This window comes from Chlamydotis macqueenii, chromosome 2 (genome assembly GCF_036417535.1).
Source record: "Chlamydotis macqueenii isolate bChlMac1 chromosome 2, bChlMac1.mat, whole genome shotgun sequence".
Classification (NCBI taxonomy): Eukaryota; Metazoa; Chordata; class Aves; order Otidiformes; family Otididae; genus Chlamydotis; species Chlamydotis macqueenii.
The window spans coordinates 144,886,663-144,913,953 of record NC_141557.1 but is presented as its reverse complement, the minus strand read 5'-3'; the positions used below and the strand labels follow the sequence as shown (position 1 = coordinate 144,913,953).

The 27,291-nt window shown below is 37.0% G+C and overlaps 1 protein-coding gene across 1 annotated transcript; it reads left to right on the top strand.

Moving 5' to 3' along the window:
• Positions 1–48: 48 nt before the first annotated feature.
• Positions 49–26,621, top strand: EIF3E (eukaryotic translation initiation factor 3 subunit E). Its single transcript, XM_086741169.1, has 13 exons — positions 49–205; positions 2,066–2,180; positions 7,038–7,155; positions 11,194–11,236; positions 11,697–11,801; positions 13,823–13,948; positions 15,367–15,491; positions 16,586–16,712; positions 18,729–18,830; positions 19,779–19,888; positions 24,890–24,992; positions 25,246–25,380; positions 26,455–26,621. The coding sequence occupies exons 1-13, from the start codon at positions 116–118 to the stop codon at positions 26,491–26,493; spliced, it is 1,338 nt and encodes a 445-aa protein (XP_086597295.1). The 5' UTR covers positions 49–115; the 3' UTR covers positions 26,494–26,621.
• Positions 26,622–27,291: the final 670 nt, after the last annotated feature.

Here is a 27,291-nt window from a genome sequence, read left to right as displayed (position 1 = left end):
CGCGCATGCGCAAGCGCCGCGCAGGCGCAGAGCCCATAAGTTCCACGGCCGCCCGCTGTCTCTCCGCGCGCCGCGGAGCTCCGCCTCTCTCTTTTCTTTTCCGTCCGTCGCCAAGATGGCGGAGTACGACCTGACCACCAAGATCGCGCACTTCTTGGACCGGCACTTGGTCTTCCCGCTGCTGGAGTTCCTCTCCGTCAAGGAGGTACGTGGCTGTCGCAGAGGTGGGAGAGCCGGTCCCCCCGCAGCTGGGGGAGCGGAGAAGCGGCAGGCGGTGCTGCCGGCTGGCCGTGCCTTTCGTGGGCCTGGGCCTCGCCGTGGCTGCCGTCGTCTCCTTCCTCAGGCGTAACGCGGCCTGGGCTCGGCCCGTGAGGGGGCTGGGGGCTCGCCTCCTGAGGGAGGAGCTCGGGGCTTCCCCGCCGCGTGGGGAGAGGGATTTGGGTCTTCCCCGGGAGGGAGGACAGGGCCGTGGGCCGAGAGGAGGCCTGGGACAGCCTCTTCTCCCGGAGCGCAGCTCCCTGGGCCGCTCGCTTGGAAGGCAGAGGGGAGCGCCTCTCTTCCCTTCCTCCGATTTGGCGTAGTTTCTTTCCATTCCTCGTGTTCCGGGGAGGGAAAAGCAAAAGTTCTCCCTCGCAGCCGCCGTTCCTTTTCTGCCTGTTACCCGACAGCGTGAGACAGCCCTCCTTAGCCCTGCTTCCCAGATGGGGCCGTGGTCACTCCTGTTGCCCCTCGGCCGTGGAGCTGCCGGGCGCTGTGTGGTGTTGCATCAGTGTTGGTAGTGTTGCTTTAATTTAAAACCCTTGTCATCACGAATTTGTGTTTAAACGAAGTGTAAGGCCGTTCCAGTGCTGTCCCTTGTTGGTCTTTTTATATATATATTTAATTACATTATTACAAAGAAGCAAGTAATAGTAGAGGTAGTTTAGATTGAGAGTTTAGTCTAAAATGTGTAGCACTAATCTGGTGCATTTTAAAGTGGAAACAAAACGTGTAAAATTATATAAGCTTTGAATTCAAATAGGTATTATTTTAGGCTTCAGAAATGAACTAATTAAGCATGCATGCATTGAGACAACTTGACCTAACCAGTTTTCATGTCTAGTGTATGGACTTTCCTTGATGTGTGTCATCTTGGGGACGTATTTTGTATTTTAGCTTTTGTAGTCAGCTCAAAGTTAATTAAACAGAGTTAACTTTGTAGTGTTAATCTTGAACAACACAGTGTTTAGAGCCAGACTAAACTTCTGCATGTTCTCTATTTGAGATGTCTATAGATGTGGTGTAGTGAATTGTAATACAGACTTCGTGCAAATGTATTTTTGAGATAAACTCTAGTTTAGGTGCACATGTACGTTTTGAAAACCTAACAGCAGCTTACAACTCGGGTCTAAATTTTGATGTAGGAACTTCAAAAAACAAATTGATAAGTTTAAAAGAACACTGTTCAATTATACAAGCTAAACTAAACTTGCTCTTCTGTTAGAGACCCAACAATATATTTTGGATTAATCTGTGCTACAGTTAAATTATAAGTTTGATCTTGAGTGTATCTTTTTGAGATCCACTGGAAATTATTTGACTAGTCTGCACTGCTCAGCATGTTATTTTGTGGAAATAATTCACTACTTTAAAAGAAAATTCTAACCAAGATTTTATTTTTTGTATGTGTGTTTATACATATATAAATGTATTTATAATTTTCAGGAATTTTTCATGTTGGATTTTTTTCACATGAGTTATAATAGGAATTACTATTTGTAATTCCTGTTAAAAGAATAGTAATCTGAAGTCTTGCTTGTCTTCTAATTAGTTTTTGAAGTTTCTGCATCCATAAATAGCAGGAAATTTCTGGTATCTTACCAAGAGCAGAAATGTAGAGAGGTTGTTAACTAAGCACGCTAAATGACAGAACTGTGAGATCTTGCAAAGCTGTAAGTTTTGATGTTAAGACTATTTAATTGAACAAAAATCCATAAATAAACTGTACCATAAAGGTAACTATATAATAAGAATTGGAAACTATTTAATAGTATTGAAGAAAATCTTTTAATAATTCTTATTTCAGATATACAATGAAAAAGAGTTACTCCAAGGAAAACTGGATCTACTTAGTGATACCAACATGGTGGATTTTGCTATGGATGTGTACAAAAATCTTTATTCTGATGAAATTCCACATGGTAAGCTGCTCATTTAGAAGTAAAACTTATGTTACAGCCTTTGTGTCTAAAATAATACATAGCTAGTGGTAATTTGCTTGTTGCACTCAAAAACTAGAACAGCGTATAGCTTTGGCCTTAAGAAAAGGATGTGCAGCACTGAAACAAATAGAATCCCCAAATTCTGGGAAGTTTTGGTTTGTTGGTCTATCAGAAACTTAGTCTTTGAGTGACATCTGAAGTATTTAAATCCTGATCCTATGATTTCTATCACTTTAAAGGTATAACCTAATAGAGTTGCACTTATTTTTGACCTGTTGAGTTAAATGCAGTTGCATAAGGATTTGGAGTCTCTAAACTTTTTCTTTAAAGCATCCAGTATGTTAAGGATAATTTCTGTTTTAAGTACTTCCATTAATGTGACTGTCTATGGTTGATTTTTAGGCTTTGCAGAGATACAGATGTTTTCAAAAATGCATGTTTTCCTCACTTTCCTCACAATACTTAACTTTCTGTTTCTCTGGAAGAAAATGATATTATCTTAAGGAATATGAAATCTAATCTCTTGCTGTCTTCTCCATGATTTTGAAAGCGTTCCTGTTTTCTAATTAAATTTTGATCTTCCTGAGAAGAATTTGGGGAGGGGGGGGAAAATTAGAATATCTTGCTTTCTCACATTTCTATCTTTTATGGAGTTTTAGTTTTATTTTTTCTATTCTTGTTTCTTTTATTCTGGGTGTTTTTGTTTTGGTAGTGTTTTTGTGTTGGTTGTAGTGTGTTTTTTTTTGTTTTTTTTTTTTTTTTTTTTTTCCCATCCTGGTTTTGTTCTTATTTCTACATTTTTTTCACTTTGTGGAAGTCCTCACGTTTTTCTAAACCAGTGGGACAATCGTCTGTCTTGCCTGCAGCTGAGGAGGAAGAAACTCGAGTGCTTTTGCATAGTCTGCTACAAGGTTCAGCTGTTCTTCTGCCTCTGGGTCTTACTCTTTTCAGGCTCTTTAAACTGCAGAGTTGGCAGTTAGCCTCTTTAGAAATACATGAAGAGAACTAGTAGACTTACGGACGTTGGATTCAACATTTTGAACAACTGTTTGCTACACTAAAATTAGATGTTATTTATGAGTGTATAGGCAATGATGCATGGAACTGATAATGAAAACTAGAGGTTCTCACTTTTGTAATCGAAGAAAGAGTTGTAATAAGAGCTTAATCTTCAGGTTACTGATCAGTTCTTCTGATTTAAAACGTTACACTGTCTCAAGGCTGTTAAAATCTCAAAGCTTAATATGTTTTTTCTCTTTCCTGCCTTGCTCCAGCCTCTCTAAACCGTTGAAGAATTACGGTTATCAGTAGTATGTCTTTAGTGTTCTGATTACAGCCACTTATTTAAGCAGATTAGAAAGTGTATAAGGTGTGTAAGTGTATAATTTCATAAGGTCATAGCTGCTAATAAGTTGAATGAATTTCCTGGACCAACTGAAAGTGAAGAGGAAAGCCTATAGAGGGTGGAAGCTGGGACAGGTAGCCTGGGAGGACTACCGAGTGACTGTGCGAGCAGCCAGGGATAGGGTGAGGCCCCCTCCGGAAGGTAATGGGTGTCGTGGTTACCCGGCATGTGGAGAAGGCTGAGGTACTCAATGACTTTTTTGCCTCAGTCTTCACTGATAAGAACTTTTGTCTCCCCACCCAAGCTGTGGAAGGCACAGGCAGGGACTGCAAGGATGAAGAACCGCCCACAGTGCTCGAAGAGCAGGTTCGAGATCATTTAAGGAACTTGAAGGTGCACAAGTCCATGGGGCCTGATGAGATCCATCCACGGGTCCTGAGGGAACTGGCGGATGAAGTTGCCAAGCCACTGGCCATCATATTTGAGAAATCGTGGTGGTCTGGTGAGGTCCCCGAGGACTGGAAGAGAGGGAACATAACCCCCATTTTCAAAAAGGGGAACAAGGAGGACCCGGGCAACTACAGGCTGGTCAGCCTCACCTCCGTGCCTGGCAAGGTCATGGAGCAGCTTCTCCTGGAAACCATGCTAAGGCACATGGTGAGCAAGGAGGTGGTTGGTGACAGCCAACATGGCTTCACCAAGGGCAGATCGTGCCTGACCAATTTGGTGGCCTTCTAGGACGGGGTGACAGCATCAGTGGACAAGGGACGGGCAACGGATATCATCTACCTGGACTTGTGCAAGGCATTTGACACTGTCCTGCACAACATCCTTCTCTCTAAACTAGAGAGGCATGGGTTTGATGTACGGACCACTCGGTGGATAAGGAGTTGGCTGGATGGCCGCACTCAGAGAGTGGTGGTCAACGGCTCAATGTCCAAGTGGAGACTGGTCACGAGTGGCGTCCCTCAGGGGTCTGTGTTGGGCCCGGCCCTGTTCAACATCTTTGTCGGCGACATGGACAGTGGGATAGAGTGCACCCTCAGCAAGTTAGCCGATGACACCAAGCTGTGTGGTGCCGTCGACTCGCTGGAAGGGAGGGATGCCATCCAGAGGGACCTGGACAGGCTGGAGAGGTGGGCCCATGAGAACCTGATGAAGTTCAGCCAGGCCAAGTGCAAGGTCCTGCATCTGAGTCGTGGCAATCCCAGGCACAAATACAGGCTGGGCGGGGATTGGATCGAGAGCAGCCCTGAGGAGAAGGACTTGGGAGTGCTGGCGGATGAGAAGCTTAACATGAGCTGGCAATGTGCCTTTGCGGCCCAGAAGGCCAACCACATCCTGGGCTGCATCAAGAGGAGCGTGGCCAGCAGGTCGAGGGAGGTGATTCTGCCCCTCTACTCTGCCCTGGTGAGACCCCACCTGGAGTACTGCGTCCAGTTCTGGAGTCCCCAACACAAGAAGGACATGGACCAGTTGGAAAGGGTCCAGAGGAGGGCCACAAAGATGATCAGAGGGCTGGAGCACCTCTCCTATGAGGACAGGCTGAGAGAGTTGGGGCTGTTCAGCCTGGAGAAGAGGAGGCTCCGGGGAGACCTGATAGCGGTCTTCCAGTACCTCAAGGGGGCCTACAGGAGAGATGGGGAGAAGCTGTTCAGTAGGGCCTGTTGTGATAGAACAAGGGGTAATGGGTTTAAATTAGAAGGAGGTAGGTTTAGATTAGATATTAGGAAAAAATTTTTTACAATGAGAGTTGTAGAGCACTGGAACAGGTTGCCCAGAGAGGTGGTAGATGCCCCATCCCTGGAATCGTTCAAGGCCAGGCTGGATGAGGCTCTGATCAACCTGACCTAGTCAGGGATGTCCCTGCTCCTTGCAGGGGGGTTGGACTAGATGACCTTTGAAGGTCCCTTCCAACTCTAACTATTCTATGATTCTATGAATTTGATCACTGGGAGAGCTCTGCATTCATATAGTCCAACAATTTCCACCCTTGAGACGTTTTTTTTATAGTCCTTTCAAACATCTCTTAAGATTTTTACGTCATCAGTTTGGCAGAATGTTTTTTTTTAATATGATGACTTACTGTTTGATCTGTGGCTTTTCACATTTAGCAATATGAAATTAACATAAGCAGAGGTAATACTTTCAAACAGTCAGTTGTTCACGGTGCTTGCTTGTACAAACTTTCTGTGAAAATATCTTAACTCACTGAGATCTTTGTGATACATGTCATCTTCATGCATCAGTGCTCCTCAGAATGTACATACAGACAGGTTCTTTTTATTTGTAGAATCACTGGCTTCATTAGAATTTTACGTTCACCTTTTTGTAAGACCTCACTGATTTAAGTACTCAAAGCTAAGTTCATGTACACTATTATACTTAGAAATGTCCCTGCACAATTTATAGTTGCTTCTGTCTTATCTTCCATGAGATCAACTTACAATTACACAGCCAGGATAGCATTTTCGTACTATTAGTAAGAAGGTGAGTGGTTTTTCTTTAATCTGTTCCCCGTTCCTCTTTTAAAATTTCAAGATTCATCTGAAGTTGGAGGTAATTGCTCCTTATTGGAACACTTCCTATCAGGCAAGTTATTCTTAGATTTAAGTTGGGTCACCGTTATGGTGTTAGCCACTTTGGACCTCCTTTACAAATACACATGTAGTCAAATCACAAAGGAAATATTTAATAGATTCACTGTGGCGTTGAGTGTCCTGGTGTGTGGTTCACTTTCACAGTTTTCTGCACACTATTCTCTCCTGTGATTTGGTCTTGGCTGCTCTGATGCCTTATGTTTCTCGGCTCATATAACCAGTCTCAGGGTGCTACTGTCTTTTTCTTTAGGGCTTTTTTTTTAAGCATGTAAGCTTTTCCTATTTTTATTTAAGTGTTCGTTTTATTGCCCTGTAACACTTGGTGGGGGAGTTTGGATCTTTGTAAAATAATCACCCTAAAGCTGTTAGTTCTATTTTGTAACAGTTTTTCATAAGAGTTTCAGAAATGTTCTAGTGTTACAAATTAGTTTTGCAGACTGAACTGCTTTAAATTTTTCCTGTCAATTTTCAGTTAAGCACTCTAAAAATGTGTTTTCAGAACCTGGTCAGTTAATGGAAGATCCATCTTAATGGTATCGTAGCTCTGTTTACTAGTTTTTCAAATTTATCTCAAATAAGTGAACTTGCTGAAAAGGTTGTTTCTCCCTTAGTGGGATCCTGAAGACTGCTCAAGCTATACCTGCCCTTTAGTGGCTTGATTAGAACTCCGCACAGGAGAAAAGGAACCAAGTGTTAGAAGCTTTTTATTAAGTTAATGAATTGTTAGGTGCCTCTGGTTTTGTGACTTGCCTGAGAGGACAAGTGAGGTAGGAATTGGGAAGATGTGTTCAAATGTGCTGTCAGCACCATGTAATTGTTGCTCCATGTAAAGGTTGGCTTCTGTGAAAACTTGAGCCATTACATTAAAATCTTTTTTGTTTGTGTGTTTAGCTTTGCGTGAGAAGAGAACAACTGTTGTTGCACAGCTGAAGCAGCTTCAAGCTGAAACTGAACCTATTGTCAAGATGTTTGAGGATCCAGAGACTACAAGGCAAATGCAGTCCACGAGGTAATTGCTAACATAATTTCTCAGGATGCGTTGTTGGTACCTCTTAGGTGCTGATGATAGGAATGCTTTCTGTGTAGCAACTGTGAAGAAAAATATTGGCTGGAAATAAAAATTTCTGAGTGTTGCTTGTTGTCCAGTAGTTGAAATTTCTGGACACAATTTACTGTTTTCAGTGCTTTTACCTGCTGTGCATAAGGCATCTCTGTTCTTAATGTTGATGAATCAAGTCAGGACAAGTAACAGTCATCATTCAGTGCAGTCAGATCATAACCAAGATTGGTTTTGGGGAGATTGAGGGGCTTTTGTTTTTTGAGAGGAGTTGTTTGGAGATTTTTGAGGGAAAATATGGTCTGAAACAATTCAGATTCTCTTTTCTAGGAGACCATCTGCCCTCTCTCACTTTTCTAGCTTCCACAGAGGATTATGGAGTGCTATCTTTCTTAGCCTGGGAGGCCTAATTGATAAGCATCCTTTCAGCCTCATAGTGCCTATTTCTTTTAGGAGTCTTGTGCTTCCCCACTTACCCTCCCCCACCCCTGAACTGGCTAACTTGGTGGTGCAAGATAGTGCTCATAATAATCTTTTTAAGACTTATCCAATTTCTTCTCACTTTGCTTACGGGACTAATTAAAGAGACTTATTATGGGACTAAATAAGGAGTTTGTCTGCACATATCCAAGAACTGTGTGAATTTTCTTATGGTTAAGCCTGAATTGGGCCCTATAGGAAGGAGTTCAACTGTAGTTACTGAGTTAACTGCAACTTCAACACAAATACCTTGTGTAGTGTAGGTTACTGCTTGTTATCACTGTTGTAAATGTGTCTAACCAACTCTGGAAAAGTAATTGGATTCCTTCTTCAGCCTTGCCTCCTCTAAGATTTCAAATAGAGCATACCAAGTCAGACCTATGTCATACATAGTCACACCTATGTCTCAACTTGAATTTGAAGATGAAGCTTGTACTTGGATTTGTTGTTGTCAAACTTTGTGCATCTACTAATGTGGAAGACTGAAACATTGCTTCTGGGATTTTCTTAGAAAAACATCGAATGCACAAACTCTTTATCTAGTCTGCTGAAATCTTGATGAGGTGCAGCTTTGTTTGAGAGCAACCCTCTAGAATAAAATAGATCCCTGAAGGGGACAGAGCTTCATTAGAATTTACTCCTTGTTTCAAGTGCAGATTATCATCCTTTCTTCCTTTCCCCTCTTTGCCCAGCTTGCTGAGAAACCTCATCAACTCTTTTAGCCTGTGCTTCCTCCACTCTGCACACTGTTCAGGGTTTGTTATAGTCTAATTTAGAACTTGGTGAACGTGGATGTGGTGACTGGCAATGCCTTAGGTCTCAATGTGCACAGAAAACAAGATGTCAGTAGAAATAATGAAATGTTAATTTTCCAGTACTTCAGAAGAGCTTCTATTTTCTATTCTTATATCACCAGAATGTATTTAAGCTTATGTTGTAAAAAACATTGTCAGAATAAGTAAGCCATCTTTATATCTGATTTCAGCATGGATATTTATGTCAGATAATTACATTAAGAAATGGAGTTGTATTTGCTTATGACTTGGGTGGTTATGCAAAGCCCGGAGCCAATCGACAGCTTTTGAAAGGCCCAATTGCCATTAGTTAACAATCTTGCAGTTATTAAGTGGGACTATCTTAACTTTAAAAAAAAGACTTCCTGATACTATCACAACTCTGTTCAAATCTAACTGAACTTCTCATCCATATATAGAGATCTTGTTCAATTCTTGCTTTGCGTTTAGCCAGTTTTTATAATAATATTTGACCTAAGGGAAAAAAATACTTTGCAATTCTAAGTACTAACATTTCTTGGGAAATGTGTTCTGTTGCTTGACCTTTGATCCACAAAAGTTGGTCAGTAGTATTTATTCCAAATCAGAAACACACTGTTTTAGAAGCAAGAGATAAGATCAAAAAATGCATGGAATATAACTTGCCTAATGCTATAAAATATTAACTGTACTACTCGTATGTAGCAAGTTTTCTTTCAAAACTGGTACATTGCTTTTGCTTTTAAAATGTCTGAAAACTTTGCAGCTGAGAGCTGCGGCTGGTTTGGCTCAACAGAAATTCTAATCCAGATTGTTGGGGTTATACAGTAATGGGGAGAATCAGGCTGAAAGGTGCTAATCTGTCTAGACTTGAGTAGTGTGTTTTAGACTGTAAAAAGCAACTTTTGATTCTTTGACTTCTGTGAATTTCTGATGGTGATTTGGAATCTGTATCAAATTTAGAGCTGTATGTTATCAGGGGTTTAGGTCATGGCTTTTGATCCATGACAGTGCTGTTTGGAACATCAAAGTCTGGGAAATGGTAGAAGATGATGTGTAAAGCAGACTTTGCAAGTGGAAGTTCTTGAAAGAATAAGCCAAAACATGTAACTTTTTTTTTATTTTCCTATGCAGCTGTTGGAGAACATAGACTTTAAAATTACAGAGGAATAGTCAGTGTACCTCATCCTTGAAGTATGTTCTGCTGGAAGAAGCCCATGAGATTTTTTTCATGGCTTCCACAAGTATTACTGAGGACTGTCATTCTTGGTTGCCTTGGCAGTGTGCCGTTTCCCGGTAGAATCTTACACCATAAGTCCTAATTAAAGAAACTCGCAGCTTTGCAGTCAGTTGAGTAAATGGGGAATTTTTCACCTGCATACGCTTCAAGTGTATCTTTGTCCCAAGAGAAATTTATAGCTTACTGCTCTTCTCTTCAGTTAGAACATGTACCTAGGATTTATCAAACATGATAGTTTCATGAATTGTCCAAGTAATCTTTATTGCATGATTGATCAAGTGTGTGAATGCACAGAAGAGATGAAGTGGAGGGTAGCTACAGGTGATGAAGCATACTCGGGTGGATGGGGGACTGGAGAACAGAAAAAAAAAGTAGTTATTAATTCTTTCTTTATTGTAGAAAACAATCCATACAATCAAAGTGGCAAATTGAAAATACGTCCCATTTATGAATATGAATTCAACTCTGTATGTGAGTTTGACTGTGGTTCTTGTTGCCAGATGATTGCAGCAGAGTTTTAATTTAATTCTTATTGCATTGAAAAGCTGGTGTGCTACAATTACACTCTAAGAGCTGATCAAGATCCATTGCAGATACTGGATAAAAAATTACTAAGTTAACTACTGTTTAAAAATAACATGGGTATCTGAATTCTTGTGGTAATTAATATGAAACTTATTGGTGGTAGATAATTTTATGCTTGTCTACTGGAGGCTTGAGCTTTCCATTGATCTAGATAATATTGCTTGTCCTTTTATTATCCATGTTGAATTAAAAAAAGCTTCAGACATAATCATGTATGAATTAGATGTTTAGAACTTACTAAGTATGATTATTTTTGATAGTTGTGCATTCTGCAGACATTTGCTGTGGTAGAGGTATCCTTGCTTACCAATATGTCCCAGTGCTAACAGTGGGTTAAGTTTCCTTTCTAATTCTATTTTACTTTACTTTTTGGCATTTTTTTTACTATCTTCTGTTAAATTGAAACTGCTTGACTGGAGTAACTGTTGTGTAATTAGAACATGAGAGTAGGAAGAGCTCCAAGTCAGAATTTAGCTTTCATACTGACAGCTAAGGATGGCATCAATTTAAAAAAACAAAACAAAACAAAAAACCACAAACAAAAAACCAAAAAAAAAAAACCAAAAAAACAGCCAAACAAAAAAACCCCCAACAACAAAAAAAAACCACCAACAGAAAAAACCCAAACCAAACAAAAAACCTTTTAATCCTTTTGTAACTCTAGTTATTGTGGCATTTTTTATTTAAAATTATATTAATCGTAAGATTTTGAAACTTCTCCAAGACACTAGGAATACTTGGCTCACTATTTCTGCAATTGCTTTTGCACAACAAGTGGAGGAGTGTAGTTTTAAATTTATATTCTATTTGTGTATTTTACCCTTAACAGCTAAAGATTGTGTTATGTAGCTTGTTGCATGGTGACAATTGGTTTGTTTTGTAAAAACAGCAGGTTTTATCTTTTCATTATAGGGACGGTCGGATGCTGTTTGACTACTTAGCTGAGAAGCATGGTGTAAGTGTTTTTAATTCCTGTATCTCTCTGAATTCAGTTCTAAGTATCTCCATCCAGCCTCCCCCCCCAGCCGACAGCTCTGAGCAATTATGCCTGAGCATTCTGGCCTGTCTCATGTCAATGTAGCTAGTAGGCAGAATTCCTATCGCTAACGCATTTTATTTGAATGCCTTTGAACTTTTAATTTTTATACAACCAAAAATAAAGCTGGAACTTAATGTCAGCTCCATCCTTGTAACTAAGATGTGCTTTACTTTGTATTACAGAACTTCACCTTTTTTCCAATATTGGTATAATCTTTAACTCGGTGGTATAGATAGTATGATAGTTTTCTGTTGTTTTTCCTGTGTACAATGTGTTTCAAAGAACATAAAGACTTCAGAGGTTACTTTACTATTGAAATTGCAGTGTAACAGCGTTTTTCCTAGTGAAGAAAAGCTTTTTTTATATACCTTTTCAGTTTAGGCAGGAGTACCTAGATACCCTCTACAGATATGCAAAATTCCAGTATGAATGTGGTAATTACTCAGGAGCTGCAGAATATCTCTATTTCTTCAGAGTTCTGGTAAGTTTTGGGGGTTTGGGTTTTGTTTCCTGGTTTTTGGGTTTTTTTTCAATGAAATACTTAGGCCAGTAAGTTGTCCATATTAATTCTTAAATATAATATTTCTGAGCTTTTTAAAGACAATTAGTGTGCACCAAAGGGAAGTTGAAAAGTGGTGTTAATAATCATCAGTGACTATTGCCCAGCAATTCTGTTATTGTCATGCTGAATTCAGAACTGTCCTCTAAATTTGTAGGTCTTGTGGTAATGTTTAATTATGAAGTACTTCTTCTTTCCTCACTGTAAATTTATTCTGGAAAAAAAATAGTTAACAACAACAAAAACCAAAACCAAAATGAATACTTCTTTCTGTGCACAGATGTTATTGACAGCAGTGAAAAGCTTGCAGGTGGATTGAATGTAATTGGTAGTAATGGTGAACCACCAGCTTCTTATCTGAACTCTCATCTATCTTCTCTTTAATTTTGTGATGGATTTAAGAGTATAAATCATCTGCCTAGGAAATGTAAAGAGCTTAAATGAGAATTATAGAACCAGATATGTAATCTCTGAAGAAACTGTTCTCATCTTGTTATAATTTATATAACTTGTTAATGGTGGGAGTGAATTTTGAGAATGAAGATTTAGTGTCTTGTGAGAATCTCAACACAGTAAATGTATTGTTGGTGGTCAGTGTATGTGCTATTTTACTAACAAATGGAAATTTAAGGTAACTGGTTGAAAATCCAGATACTGTAGCTAGAACAGCTGCAGTATCTAAAGGCAGTTATTGTCAATAGTGAACTGTAATTGTGTGATTTGGAACCAGCACAGTGCATGTGAACCTCCTCAACTAAAAGTATCTGCTAAATTGACACCTTGGTTGTCTGGAAGATAGCGGCTTGTAAACTGTGTATCTCTCGGGTATGTGGAGTGATCGCTGAAAATATGTAGTAGTTCATATGTTTGTTTCTCGTGATCTAATTTCTAGTCAAATCTAAAAATACCCTAAATGTTCTGAAATACTGCTACAGTAAGTAACAATAATTCCTATAACTGGCTATAATTAAAGAAGCAAAACTGGGAAATAGATCTTTAATCAAAATAGAGTTTAAGGTAGGAATGAGGTGAATTAATCTAAATGCTTGTGATAAAGCTGAGTTCTTCTGTATGACTTCCAGTGTTATAGGTACATTCTATGTGCTGAGATGAGAAATAAAAATTACTTATGTAGGTTTGTGATCAGCTGTCCTTAAGTCTTTGTGCTTCAATTTTAGGCTTAGCATTATGTTTTTATATGTTGAATAAATTATTTCAAGAAGTTAAGTACTGTTTTTATGCTAGTAATAGCTTGGTATGGACTTTTGCTACTAATTCTGATGGGAGATTATTGTTTAAGTTCTATATGATGAAACATAACCTATGAAAGAACTATTGTAACTGATCTGAGAACAGCAATTGACACTGTGAATGACCTAGTATAATTCATTCCTGTATAAAACTAACACAGCTTGACCTTAGGACTAGCTTTCCAGGAAGCAGATTCACTGCTGCAAAGTTGCAGTTTTACTGGACATTTCTGTAAGAAGTATGCTTTTTGGCACAGTATTAGCAGAAGAACTTTGAGTACTAGCTTTTTTAAGGTGGTTAGCTGCTGTCATGAGTTCTTTAGGAACCTGTTTTGTAGTAATCTTGTTTTTGTAGTTTAGAAGCACTTTTATATGGGGTAAAAAAAAAAAAATTGAATTAGTGTGTCATCTACTGATTAGCCATTTCCTTTTTTTTTTTTTAACTTCAGCAGCATGGAGCTTTGTCTTAATTTTGACAGGATTTGCAAGTTTCTACTGCAGAACCCTTACTGTTGTTTTTTGTTCTGTACCTAAATTGCTTTTTAAAAAAAAAAAACAAACTTGGAGAGATAGGACCATGCAAATTTATCTTGTAAATTAAAAACACTACCAGAAAATATTTTTATTATTTTTAAAGTAAATAATAACTTTAAAAAACTAAGAGTATGACTTTGCTGCTGTTCTTGAAAATAGGTTCCAGCAACAGACAGAAATGCTTTGAGTTCTCTGTGGGGAAAACTGGCATCTGAAATTCTGATGCAGAATTGGGATGCAGCCATGGAAGATCTCACAAGACTAAAGGAGACAATAGATAATAATGTAAGTAAAATCTTGGTCATGTTAGTAAGATGAGAGGTTAAAGGTGTTAGTATTTAAGTTTTGTTGTGAACCACTTGGAGTCTTGTTTAGGAGTAGTTTACCACCTTTTAACTAGATACTTCCTTAATAATAGTGGGAGAGTCGAAGGGTGCTTGTGAAGAAATAGTGAAGCTTCCTTTTTCACCACATTTGAAAATGTATCTGAGAACTTCTAGGGTATTTCCAATAAACAAAAAACCAAACTAATCTCGAGGATGAGTTTGAGGGCAAGATGCCATTGTGTGAAATTGTTTGCTGCTTAATTTTTAGATATCTGTACTATTCATTTTGTATAAAGAATAAAATGCATGTAATTAAACTACACTCTTCTCACATGAAAATAACACTTTTGATAGAAAACACTAGACAGCTTGGTTTTGGAAATAATTTTCAGCCAATTCAGCTTCCTCACCAGCTCTTGAGTTCAGATGAGCACCAGAACGTGAAGGGAAAGAGTGGGGGTGCAGTACTAGTTCAGAGCAACTGAAGTGATTAAGGACCTGTCAGTCATCTTCTCTGTTCATGGGGCTTCAGTGGCCATATCTGAAATGTGAGTTTTACTCTGCTGTACCAGAATCTTGAAAAGGTGTTCCATGTTTTGTTCTGGTGGAGTGTTTTCCCCCAGAATTGTTCTTCATCTGTGTGGTGGATAACTAATGTTGACAAACATTGTCTGATTTAATAATCTTATGAACCTATACATTTATAATAGACTCTTAAATCTGACTTACTCGTTAGACTCCCAGTTTGGTTTTTTTAGGATAGAGTCATAGTAGTTAGCTGTCATGCTCTTTGGAGTGATTATTACTTGCTATGTCGGTTCATTTCCACATGTTGCTTTGTAGTGTACTTGAAATGCTGCTGAAATTTGGAGCTAATACAGATACTAGAGCTTAATCTTGTGCATTATCAGCTGCTTTAAATGAAGATAGTTATGTTCTTATTACTTGGCTGAAAGTGATTATGGTGTTTCATCATTGTATGAGAGTGTATGGCAAAAAAGCTCTCGTGAGGCTTTAGAGAGGAGGAAAAACTGAAAAGCCAGAGAAGCCAAGTAGTTCCTCAGATCGCCTCTGAAGAGGGAATACGAAAAATGAATTCAGGATTAAAAAGGGAAGCAATAACTTCTGTGGTGGTCTTTCGAGAACTAAAATTTATGCTCTTGCCATAACAGAATACAAATTTTGACAGACAACTTGGAATATAATATTGGAAAAGTTATCTTGGTTATAACTTTCAGCAGATTTATCTTTAAAAGATGACATTAAAAAGCTGGATGTCAGATTCAACTTGAGAGTGATAACAACTAAAAGGAGCCAGTATTCATGCAAACTTTCTGTGATTTATTTGACTTAAACCAATATTATGTTTTCTTTTAGTCTGTCAGCTCTCCACTGCAGTCACTTCAGCAAAGAACATGGCTCATTCACTGGTCTTTGTTTGTGTTTTTTAATCATCCTAAAGGGAGAGACAATATCATTGACCTTTTCCTCTATCAACCACAGTAAGTTGTGTTTCTTTCTATTCTGTTGGAGTCTTTAAATCAAAGTTAAGGCAGATGATGAATATGTAAGCTTGTTGAACATTTTCAGCCCAGAGCCTGAGGCTCTTTCAGAAGTTCTAATCATATTAACGCTTTTAATATCTTCTTTCCAAGCCTTTTAAAAATTATTTTGAATAATCTACTTTTCATGGTTATACTTCCCCTTCAAGGAAAAGGGATGGTGAAATAGGAAGAACTGGCTGTTTTTTCTGTTTCTTGGTGAGGATGGAGTAACTGGCTTTGCTAAATTACCAGCTCCTACCACATCTTTCAGGGCTGGAGAGGAAAGTATTGTTCCGTTTTGATTTTACAAAACCTATGTAAGAAGGGTTCGTGAGCAAAATCTGGGAATAAAAATGAAAATTGAAACACTATGGCCGTTTGTGAGAGGACTGACTTCTTATATGTAGATCTGAGTCTGGAACAGTTTAACACTGAGAAATTAGTTATGAGTTTCACTCTAGTACTTGGTTGGAGATAATGGATTAGAACAGGAGAATAGTACTAAAGAAAAGCAGTTGAATTTTTTGCATAGTGATCCCTGTAGATGGGTAGTTTGTAGTGGAGTTTTTTTTTACCTCCCTTTTGTTTGATGGTGTATGTGTTTATTTTTTTAATTTCTACTTCTCACTTGTAAATATGGGCTAACTTATTGGAGAGTTGAACAGGAAAGTTGCAGGTTTGGATGACAGTATGAAAAAGGACTTCCTGTGGTTCTGTCTGCGTGTGCAAACCCTCCTTGTGAAATCAGGGTAGCTGACAGCTGAGGCCAGTGCTGACCTGAACTTAGCATATGGACTGTTCTTTTTGCAGTGCTAGCCCCTTTTCTTCTCTCCCTAGTGCACTGCTGCCTTCTCTTCCTCTTGATTCCCTCCCTTGTCTCCCTGTCTGAAAGAGAAGATAACAAGGTTAACAAAAATAATTCATCCTTCTATATTTGAATAAATGGTCAGTCATAAGCCCTGGTATTTTATTGCGTAAAAGGTGTTTATTATGAATACTGTTTTGATACAGAATTGTGCTATTTGAGCTTTATCTGTATTTCTTCTTTCTAGGTATCTCAATGCAATTCAGACAATGTGCCCACATATCCTCAGATATCTGACTACTGCAGTCATAACAAATAAGGATGTTCGAAAACGTAGACAAGTGCTGAAAGATCTAGTCAAGGTTATTCAGCAGGTAAGGACTGAAATATCTGGTTTATTTCTATCCTTTTTAATTGAGACTTTATAATAACTTTCTTATAATAGTATGCCTGGTTTAGGACTTCTACTTGTGTATTCTGGTGCTTGCTCACTTTCTCTCATTGAACTAATTTTTCACTGTGAAGGAAAACGCATGTCAATCAGTGCGAGGCCAGAATAATTTTTTTTTTTACCGCTTTCATTTCAGCAAGCGATGAGTAAGATAGAATATGCACTCCATTTTGCCTTTTGTTCTGTATTGCTAAATGCAGAAAATTTAGTGAGATATGTGAAATGGCTTTGGATCTGATTCTTACTTTTCAACCATCCCTACAAGGAATTGTATGAATAAGGGATCCTGTTTGCATTTCAAAACCACTGAACTGTGTGTGTTGTTCTGTGTTCCTGTGCATTTTATTGCAAATGCTTCTGTTGTCACAGTTGTATAGACATGGACAAGCCATGAAATAGTTGTGCTTGGTAGAAATCAAGGGGGTTATGGCAAAGATTTTTATCTGAAATCAGCATGCAACTTGTACACAAACCATCATACTTCAGACACTTTTAAAGATAATAAATAACATTGTGTTTTGCACGGGTAGTTACATCAATGCTTGACTGTCACATGTATATCATAGTTTATTATTCACAATCAATGCAAAGATCAAATTTTAAGCATATCTTAATCTGTTTTCAAGCATTAGTGTTCACAAAAGTAGTAGCATAAGAAGCTATAAACTAGTTGAAATGTTGGCTAATCTTTTAATCTTCAATGCTAAAATCAGGTTTCAGCATTAAACTTTTAATGTAATATGAACTTCAAATACTTAAAGTAAATCAACATTTTACAACCTTTTTTTTTCTTTCCTTTTGTCTTGTACAATTGATATGAATAAAAAAGGATCAATAGGGTATTCCTTCTGAAAATCTGGCTTGGTTTTGAACTATCTGATAAGAGTTCTGTTTTTTAGTACTCTTTTACTCTGTATGATTCATTGTATTAAATCATAAAGTGGTAGAAGTTTTATAGATTTGAAAGCGGTTTGATCAGGATAACTGATAACTATCTACATAGGCAAAACAAAGCGTTGAATGAAGTGATTTGTCCAATGTCGTATGGTAGGGTGCTCTACTAGGAATTAGATATTACGAATACTTACAGTACCTTTGCGGGTATTGAACTGATAAGTAAGCAGGTTGTGGTTCATACTTATTAAATTTAAAAAGTGATTGATCCAAGGCTGTTTTACGTAGTGGATGTTAACTGTGTGGTTAACAAGTACAATTTTTATGTTAAAAAGCCTTTACTTGTAAAACTGAATTTTAAACGTAAATAATGATAGTGTAAATACAGTTTTTTGGGGGAGGAAGAGTAATGTTGATCCAGGAAAAAAAAATCTTTTAGTAATTCCTTTTAATTTACTGATCTTTTTGTATGCTAAAGCAGATACTGGCAGTAAATTTGTATACATCTGTGTAAATTAAGTGTTGTTCCTGCCTTGTAGTTGAAGTTGAGTAATTCTTGTAATGCCAACATAAATTCAAGCATTTTGTATTTAGACAGTAGCAGTATTTGTGTTAGCTATGTAGTTGGTGTAAATTGAACGATCATTCAGTTTGAAGTATGAAGGACTTGGTGTTTGGACTAGTCTTTGAAATTCAGAAATAATATCTTTTCTACCATAGTTTAAGAAATTTGTAATTTTCATACAGAACCAGCTCTTGTATCTGACATTTTTCTAACCCAAGGATTATTGCAGCATTAAATGCTGAAGGTGAAACTGTACTTCTCGTTGTTTAACCGTATTATTGGGGGGGGGGGGGGGGGCGGGGGGAAGACCACATCTATTCAGCTTTTTATAAGAGGAATTGGGAAGTGTAACATAATAATTTATTTAAGATGTCATATGGACTTGGTTCCAGTATTTAAATTTTTGAAGAATGTAAGGAATAAAACAAATGATCTTGTGGCCTTGGTATCTAATGTTGTTCCTGATTTTTTTTTTGACAGGAGTCCTACACATACAGGGACCCTATCACAGAGTTTGTGGAATGCTTGTACGTTAATTTTGATTTTGATGGCGCACAGAAGAAGCTGAGAGAGTGTGAAACAGTAAGGTTTATAACATTTATAAGACTTTCCTTCCTTTAAATAAAGACCTCTAAAATTCACAATGGCCAGCTAATTTGTTTAAAGTGGTGTTTGATTCCATTGCCACTGTTTTCTGATGAGCTTTAATTAATGAATGTGTGGGTGTTTTGGGTTTGGATTGTTTTTTTTTGACAACACATTTTGTAACACTTACCAGCAAGGATATAGCCTTAAAATTATATTTAAGCAGTTCTAGAAAAAGAAGTGAATGGGTAATCATGCATTTGGCTGAGCTTCAGCTTTTCCATTAGTGTTTGAAAAGCGCTTGACAAAAAGCTTGGATTTGCCTTTTGTTGTGAAAGATATTATGTCCTGGAATTGTAATGGTGAAAAGTAATGCGAAATAACATTAGGATAGTTAAATACATATGTATTTTGTTAATCTACTCTGAACAAAGATACCGAACACTAGAATTGACTAGTGTAAAAGTATCTCTAATAGCTGAACATTAGTACCAATTCTTAGAGCTTCTGGTTTGGCTTTCCTTTCATGAGTATTAGCAGTGGCTGGTGGTTCTGTAATCTGAACTTTATGGGCACACTTGCACTAAGTAAGCTGTTTTGCATGGTAAGGAGAATGCTCATCAAATTGCAGAGTGAGAAAAGAATCCTATAATATGAGGAGGGAGTTAAATGTTGTGTATTGGAGGGATCTTCAGTAGAATTGTAACAGCAGTAGACCTTATCCTCTTCTTGACTTAGACTTCAGTGATCGTGTAAACATGTGATTTTAACTTAGCAAGCTGCAGAACAATGAAAACTTCTACTAAATTTAACTTTTTCTCCATTTTGGTACACACTAAGAACTGTTTGTAGATGATTGTCAATAAGCAAGACCATGAACAGTGTCTGCCAGAAATTAACTCCTTCCGTTTGTTCTCGGTGTTCTCTTTCTCCTTACGCTTGCAGGTGCTTGTGAATGATTTCTTCTTAGTGGCGTGCCTTGAGGACTTCATTGAGAATGCCCGTCTCTTTATATTTGAGACTTTTTGTCGCATCCATCAGTGTATCAGTATTGGGTAAGAACTTTTTAATATGACAGTTCAGAAAAATCAGTCATGGATGACAGTTAGATAAACAGTGTAAACTTTAGTAGTAAAATATTCAGTCATCAGGTGAAACTAAAATCGTTAAATGTAATTGGATAGTTACTTTTCTACTTTTATAGCTCTATATACTTAAATTAAAATAATCATTTTGAAGTTGAATTCTTGTGGGTAACTTGAAAACAATCTCTCTCTACCATCCACAGTCCCCCAAGCAAACAATACTTTCAAACTAAAACTTTCTCATGGTGTCAGGTTAAATCTCTACTGGATTTAATGGGAACTTTCATACCCATTGTCACTTCAGTCCAGATGTCTTGATTTGGAGCTCAATTCCACATATTGATATAGAGTGGTAATATTAAGTAAATACAAATTGCAAGTACAGCAGTTGTTTCAATTTATTTATATTTGGTAGATACAAATACCCATGTCTATCTTACAGCTGTGTTCTTTGAAAATTTGGAACTGTATTGCTTTTTCCTTTAAGTAGAAGACAATAGATCTTATTCACTGTGGCGCAAAGTGAGTGATCCGCCTGTAAGACATTTATGTTCTTATTAGCAAGGATGTCTGTCTCTTACTCTAATTTTATAAAGGCAGACTTTTCAAAGGGATAAACTGCCTCTATTGTAGAAACTAAGCAGGAAGATGTTATGCATGCTTGAGATCCCTTTCCACTTGGCCTTTGTCCCCATTCCCCATATTTCCATATCCCTTAAATTAAAAAGGAAAAAAAGCGAAGTGAAAAACTCTGAATGCTATAAAAATCTCAGTGGTAGAGAACAGTACAGACATCCTTGAGACGGCGGATACCAAAGCTGTTAAATCGATCCAGTTTAATGGGGTCTTGTTACCAGCTTGCATCCAGAGCAAATGTGTGTGTCTGGTCCTCTGAAGAAGCAATTTAATGGTGCTTGATTTCAAAAGAAAATGACTTGAGGGGAAATTGTCTTAAAGTTTTGCAAGCTTGTTGAAAGGATTACTTTTTTCATGGATAGATACAGTTGGAGAAAGGACAAAGTTTCTTACTACTTTTAGTCTCGCTTCCCTGTATAACGCGTTTGTTTTCAGTACATTTGGAAAATTTTTTTTAATCCTTTGTATCAGCTGAAAATAGCGAATGAGTTCAATGTAAAAGGCAAATAGTGAATCTGAGCATTTTAATGAGCTGTGGTGTATTGTGTTTTTAAGCATAGTCATAATAGTAAACTAACTAGATGCTGTGAACAATACTTCCATACTTATGTTCATTTTTATAAGGAGGCTAATACTTAATCTGCTTAAAGAGATTTTAGGTAATTGCACATTTAGGGATAAAGGGATTCTGAATAAGTAGAAGAAAAAAAATGTAAATAAAAGTTATTTCCCAGAAACTCATCCTTAAGATATAAAACCCCATAGTGCGTTGCTATTTCCGGTAAATGATTTTTAGTCCCGTGACTACTACACATATTCAAGCACAAGTTTTCAATGAGACTAGATGTCTATGCTTTTTTAACTAAAGGCTAGATATCTTTCGAAGAAGTGTGCTTCTCTGATATGCTCTAGTCAATGAGCAGAGAGTCCAGAGGATATATCTTAAGTATGCTTCAAGTCTGTTTGTCAAAAGGTATAGGTAAGCTGTGGGTGACATACCAATGATTCATTACAGCCGAAATAGCAAGCTTTATTTAACAAATCAAGGTCTATGGTAGGTGACTGTCACTTATTTAGTGTTTATTACTTATTTTACAGTTCATATTTTTGTGCTGTATATGGTATTTCAACTTCAAGTATGATCGAAAAAGTTGTAGTTGGATCTGTTTGTTATGTGTAAGTGATTCATAAATACAGGTAGCAGTGTCTTTATTTTATAAGCATTATGGTTTGTTCTGAGGCAAGTGATAAACTTTGAGTTGAAACATACTTCAGATTGGTGTGGATATTCCTACCATGTATCGCTTCAGGTAATTGCATGTGGAATCATCAGCAATCAGATTTTTTTTTTTTTTAAGAAATTAGCCAACTGAAGTGCTTTTTATTGAACTGAGGCATAGTTCTTGCATTTCTTTGTCCATAAGTGATTTCCACTGCTATTCCCGGAGTTGAAAACTAGTTGGTTGTACTGTAGTGCTTCATAAGTGGTGTTTAACTATTCAGAAAAAAATTTGAAAACAATTAGTGGGAAATCTGCTATTCCTTATGTTAAATGGAAAATAGATGGCTCTTTTTTTACTACTTACATCTGTTAGACAGCTGACATTTTCCCAAAGGATGTAGTTGCTTTATCAACTGTAATTTAAAATTTATACATCTTAAATCATCCTGCAATTAGTTTACTGTTTGAAATATTATGTTTAATAGGGAGTAATAATGAAATTAATTCAGAATGTGTTTTAGTTAATTTGATATGCCTGTATTTAATTGAAGAGCTGAATATGCTTTGTTCTTTTCTACGTATTTTTCTTCTCTGTGCAGTACAACATAAGCTTTGTTTGCAGAATTCCACACATCTTCATATATAAACTTGCCTTTTAAGCAAAAGAAAAATTAAACACTTGCCCTAGTATGAACCAAATAAGTGAATCTCCTTATAAAACAGAGGAGTAGAAATAAACTGAAGAACTATTTTTGAAGCTATTGTTGGGAAACTACCCTTTGAAACTCCCTAAAACTTGAAATGATAGACAGTATTCCTTAAATGTTAATAAAATTACTTCATTATAATTCACTAGTTTTTATTGGACTATAGGAGAGTTCTTTATAAACAACGGTAATCTAAAATACAACTTTTCTTGCTTCTATTCCTTAGTATTAATGGTGTTAATATGTATTTGTAAATCTGAATATGTCACTATTACTTGAGCTATTAAACACATATGGGGGCTACGCTGTAGTTTGCATCTCTTGAGAGCATTAGGTGCCTATTTTACCAGTGCAATAGAATAGTGTTTTTTACATAATTGTAATCAGGATAGATCTTCAGTGTGTTTACTCTGGAAGGATGGAGAAAGCATGTTGGTTTTTTTGCTGTGTATGTTGCTTTACCAGGCAAGTACCTGTTCCAGTGTATACATCCAGGCCCTTTGGTGTTGGTGGTTTCAGTGTTGCCTGCAAGGAGACTATAAAATGAAACCCAGTTGCCACAAGTGCTGAAATAAGATCATCTTTTGTGTCAGTGTGATAGTTATTTAGGTTTTTAATATGGATGCCTTAATTTCACTAAAAGATCCTTGTTACTTGATAACTTTGCTTATTTTATATTAAAATTTTAAATCCATGTAAAGCTCAAACGTAGAAGTTGGGACAAAATAGGTTTTTATAACCCCGTTTTACCCTGACGTTTTCATTCTACAACTTGTAAATATTTCAAATGCATACACAGGAAAAATACCTGTACAGAGATACACTACTTCTGTCATGTAGCTGCATATATGTTGTATGTTTGTTCGTATAACATGTTTTAATTTTTAAAAGCCCACCTTTGAAGCAGCTGAGCTCGTAAAATTTAGACATAATAGGAAAAAGTAGAATTATCTGCTAGGTAATACAAAGCACTTGATAGTTTCTGGCTTAAAATGACTCAATTAGTTCAACCCCATCCAGTGAGCAGGGGAAACACAAGAGTTCCCCTAACACTCCTACACCCCACCCATGTTCTTTCAGTTTGAAATTTCTTTACTTTCAAGTCAGGTGCTTAACATCACTGATTCAAAGATAGTAAAGCAATTTGTAGCTTTTTCTTATTGAAATATCTCTGTTGTTCTGCCTAGATCATTCCACAAAAATTTACATCTCTGATACCTTCTGTTCTCTTAACCTGTCTACCTTAAATCTCTGCAATTGCTGATTCAACCACAGATTAACAGTTCTAGTGGAACAGTAGCAACTGTGGTTGGAATTTACTTCCCCATGCTTTGCCAAACTCCAGATACTTTACCTGTTTGTTGTATTTCACTGCAGTGAGTCCACTGTAAGTCCAGTATTTTAAGTTACTGAGAAATTTTTTTCTATTCACTTTGTGTTCATCTGTGACAAAAAAAAAAAATTAGTTTTCTAGTTAAGAGTTCCAAGAACACATAGGAGAGAAGACTGTATAAAGAAAACTATGTAGATAGTGTAGGTAGGTAGGTGAGGTAATGAGTTATATATTTTAAAGTATTCGCTTGACACTAATAATTGTCAAGAGGGAAATCACTCTTTTGGGTACGGAAAAAAGTATTTAAGCAAGATTCTGTAAAGTGGTAGGAAATTGACCTCTTGTGCAACTCGGCATAGCCAACTGGCTTCTTGGTCATTGTCTGTAACCCTTACCTCGTGCTTGTTACCTTGGCCTGAAAGCTGATGGAAGAATGGACGTTACAAATGTCCTGTATGAGCCAACTGCCAGCAGGGAGTGAAAGGAGTTGGCTGAAAAGCCACAAGAAATACCACCAGAAGGGATTATTCCTGGACAAGAATGCTTGTTTAGTTAAGAATTTTCAGTTTTCTGTCCTCCCCCATCAACCATCCTTGAAATGGCAAGAAATTTGAGCGTAGTATGTGTCACATCTGTGCTGAACTCTGTCTCACTGCTCTTGTTCCTGAAACTTCAGGGTGAAGTTTATTGCTAAATGAGCTACTGAGAGACACTTTCCTGGACTAATAAACTTTTGTGACTGCTGGCTGGATTTAAATAAGAATAAAAGCAATTCAGTTGTTCTCTTTATAATGATAGTTGCTGGTTTATGTTGTGAAAGTATGTACTTTCAGGATGTGAATTCCTTTTTCAGAATGTCCCATTGTAAAAAAAAAAAAGTGAGAGGTGTGTAGAAGCTTTAAATTCATGTCAGTCAAATTAAAGTATCCTTCCCAGATACGTGGTATTTATTGAATATAAATCTTGGGCTGTACTAAATTTTGTGTTGATTTAACTTGTATTCTATAGTTCCTAGTGATACCAACATCAGAGGAATTGTATTTCACCTTTTGACTAAGTCTGTTATCTTTTAGTATGTTGGCAGATAAACTAAATATGACTCCTGAAGAAGCGGAAAGGTGGATTGTCAATCTAATTCGAAATGCACGATTAGATGCCAAACTGGATTCAAAGCTGGTAAGACTATATAGATGGATCCAAGTGGATTTTATGAACTTTTGATTAAATTTCTTTTATCTTATTCACGAAGAACTAATTCTAATTTCTACTGTTCTTTTTTCTTTGCCCATAAAATGCAGTGGATTTCATTTATTCTTTTTTAATGCTGTGTGTAAGATGATGTGTGAAAGCTCTGAAAGCAGGACATTAAGTTAAAGGCTTATGCATTCTGAGTGATCATTAAATTTCCTGTATCTTTCCTGTATTTTAGGGCCATGTAGTCATGGGCAACAATGCAGTCTCACCTTATCAACAAGTGATTGAAAAGACCAAAAGCCTGTCTTTTCGTAGTCAAATGTTGGCTATGAACATTGAGAAGAAATTGAATCAGAGTGGTAGATCTGAGGTTGGTATATTTTTCTGAATTCCTGCTGTCTGTCTTGTGCAGATGTGCATACTTCTAGTTCTGACACTAAGTATCAAATTTAAAAGGTCTATTTTCTTATAGTGAGCATTAGACAGTGATTCTTGTTTCCTTGCCTCTCGTCTCATCACTAGGTATTCCTTTTTTTATTGCATAACAAGGTGCGTTTCTGTCACTTGATTCTCTACTTCCTTTAAATGGTCTCCTTCACCAACTGAAAAGGGCTGGTTTTGAAGGGTGACACTTATAAAAGTAGTTGTTACTTTTTTCAAGCAGATTGTGCTTGAAAAGCATCTGTAGGTGTATATATGGTATTGAGAGAAGAATGAATTATGCTTAAGACACATGAAGGAGGAATTGTGCAAAACCTTAACCATTAAACCTATTTCATGAAATACTAGAGAATGTTACTAGATCAGCCAGAGGTTTAAGTAGAACCAGAGAAAAATAAGTAACTTGGTGGAAATCATCTGGTTTTGCCTCTGTCCACTTCACAATATGAGAAGCTTTGTGAGGGAAAACAACAGTGTAAGGTGGATGACTATGAGGTCCATTAGGGACCTGGCCATACATACTTAATGTGTCATTTGAAGTTTTTTGTGCTATTTTAAAAGAATTCAAAAATACTGAAAGTTTTGTTGGGCTTCCTCACTGCTTGGCTGAAATATTGATGGAAGCTGGACAAGCAGTGATGGATTAGTTTAGTCCATTTAAGTGAAATAATGTGATACTTAAAGTGATACTATTTTCTTTAAAAAATATAGCTGCCAAACTATTCTTGTATTTATTTTGGAGTCTTCTAGAACTGTTCATTTTTGAAACTACAAGGTTGGGGGATTCAGTCTGTACAACTTAATTACAGCACGTATTTCTGCTATATTAACAGTTGCTTTGGGTAGTTTACTTATAGGGTATTGTTCACTGATTAACAGTATTCCCACTTCTTAGCCAAATATCAGTATTCTAAATTTATTTAATCATTTCTCATAAATTTCAGTAGCCAACAGATGATACAGTAACTTCTTTTCTACTGATCATTATTTACTTATTCTTTAGGCACCTAACTGGGCTACTCAGGACTCTGGCTTCTACTGAAATACTTCTGCAGAGGGGGAAAAAAATCCATTTTCATTTGACTAAAAAGCACATAAATATGTAACTTTTTTGAGAAGAGGTAATTGTGTTTCATCTAACATTATTTGAATAAAATTGGCTAATTTTAACAGTCTGTGTGTCTCTAATTTACATGGTTACATACATAATTATGTTGTATAGGAGCTTTTTAGCGTAATGCTGTTCTGAAGCATTTTGGATCACAGTTTGCAAAATTTAAAATGTCTGTTCTGTTAGGTTTGTTATCTGAATTTGGAAGTGGGGGAATTATTTATTTGTTATTTACTGCAAATGTAACACACAAAAATAAAAGCGGATGGTACAAACAAATAGTTCCCCATTGAACATTTGGCCAAACCAAAATCTTTTTCTGCACTTCCATGTTTCTGTTTGCTTGTTACAAGAAGAAGCTTGGTAGAGTGAAAGCATGTGTAGCCTTACACCTTTTATTTAACCTAACATAATCTACATACAGAATAATTTGGGTAAGCCTGCATGTTCATGCTTCAGAATTTTTCCAGTTCTAAATCTCACTTTTAATCTTGCCCAGTCTCGGAAACTTTCTGGAGTAGATCTTTTTTTTTTGTTTTGAAGGGTGGAGGGGGAGGCCTTTCAAAAAGTCAGACTAATGAGCTGGGTATAGTTTAAAGCTTTTTATTTTGAAATATGAAGTTCTTAATATTCACAATGCAAAAATGAAGGAAAAAAAAAACCCTGTACTGTTCAACTGTTGTAATTTGAAGGAAGCTTTTAAGTTTCTGTTGTGGTTTGCTTGGGGGG

Excerpts from the sequence above, each read along its gene's own strand:
- EIF3E (XM_086741169.1), top strand. The coding sequence starts at position 116 with ATGGCGGAGTACGACCTGACCACCAAGATCGCGCACTTCTTGGACCGG. Across the intron at positions 18,831-19,778 it reads AGCTGAGAGAGTGTGAAACA|GTGCTTGTGAATGATTTCTT; the intron begins GTAAGGTTTATA and ends TTACGCTTGCAG. Across the intron at positions 19,889-24,889 it reads CATCAGTGTATCAGTATTGG|TATGTTGGCAGATAAACTAA; the intron begins GTAAGAACTTTT and ends GTTATCTTTTAG.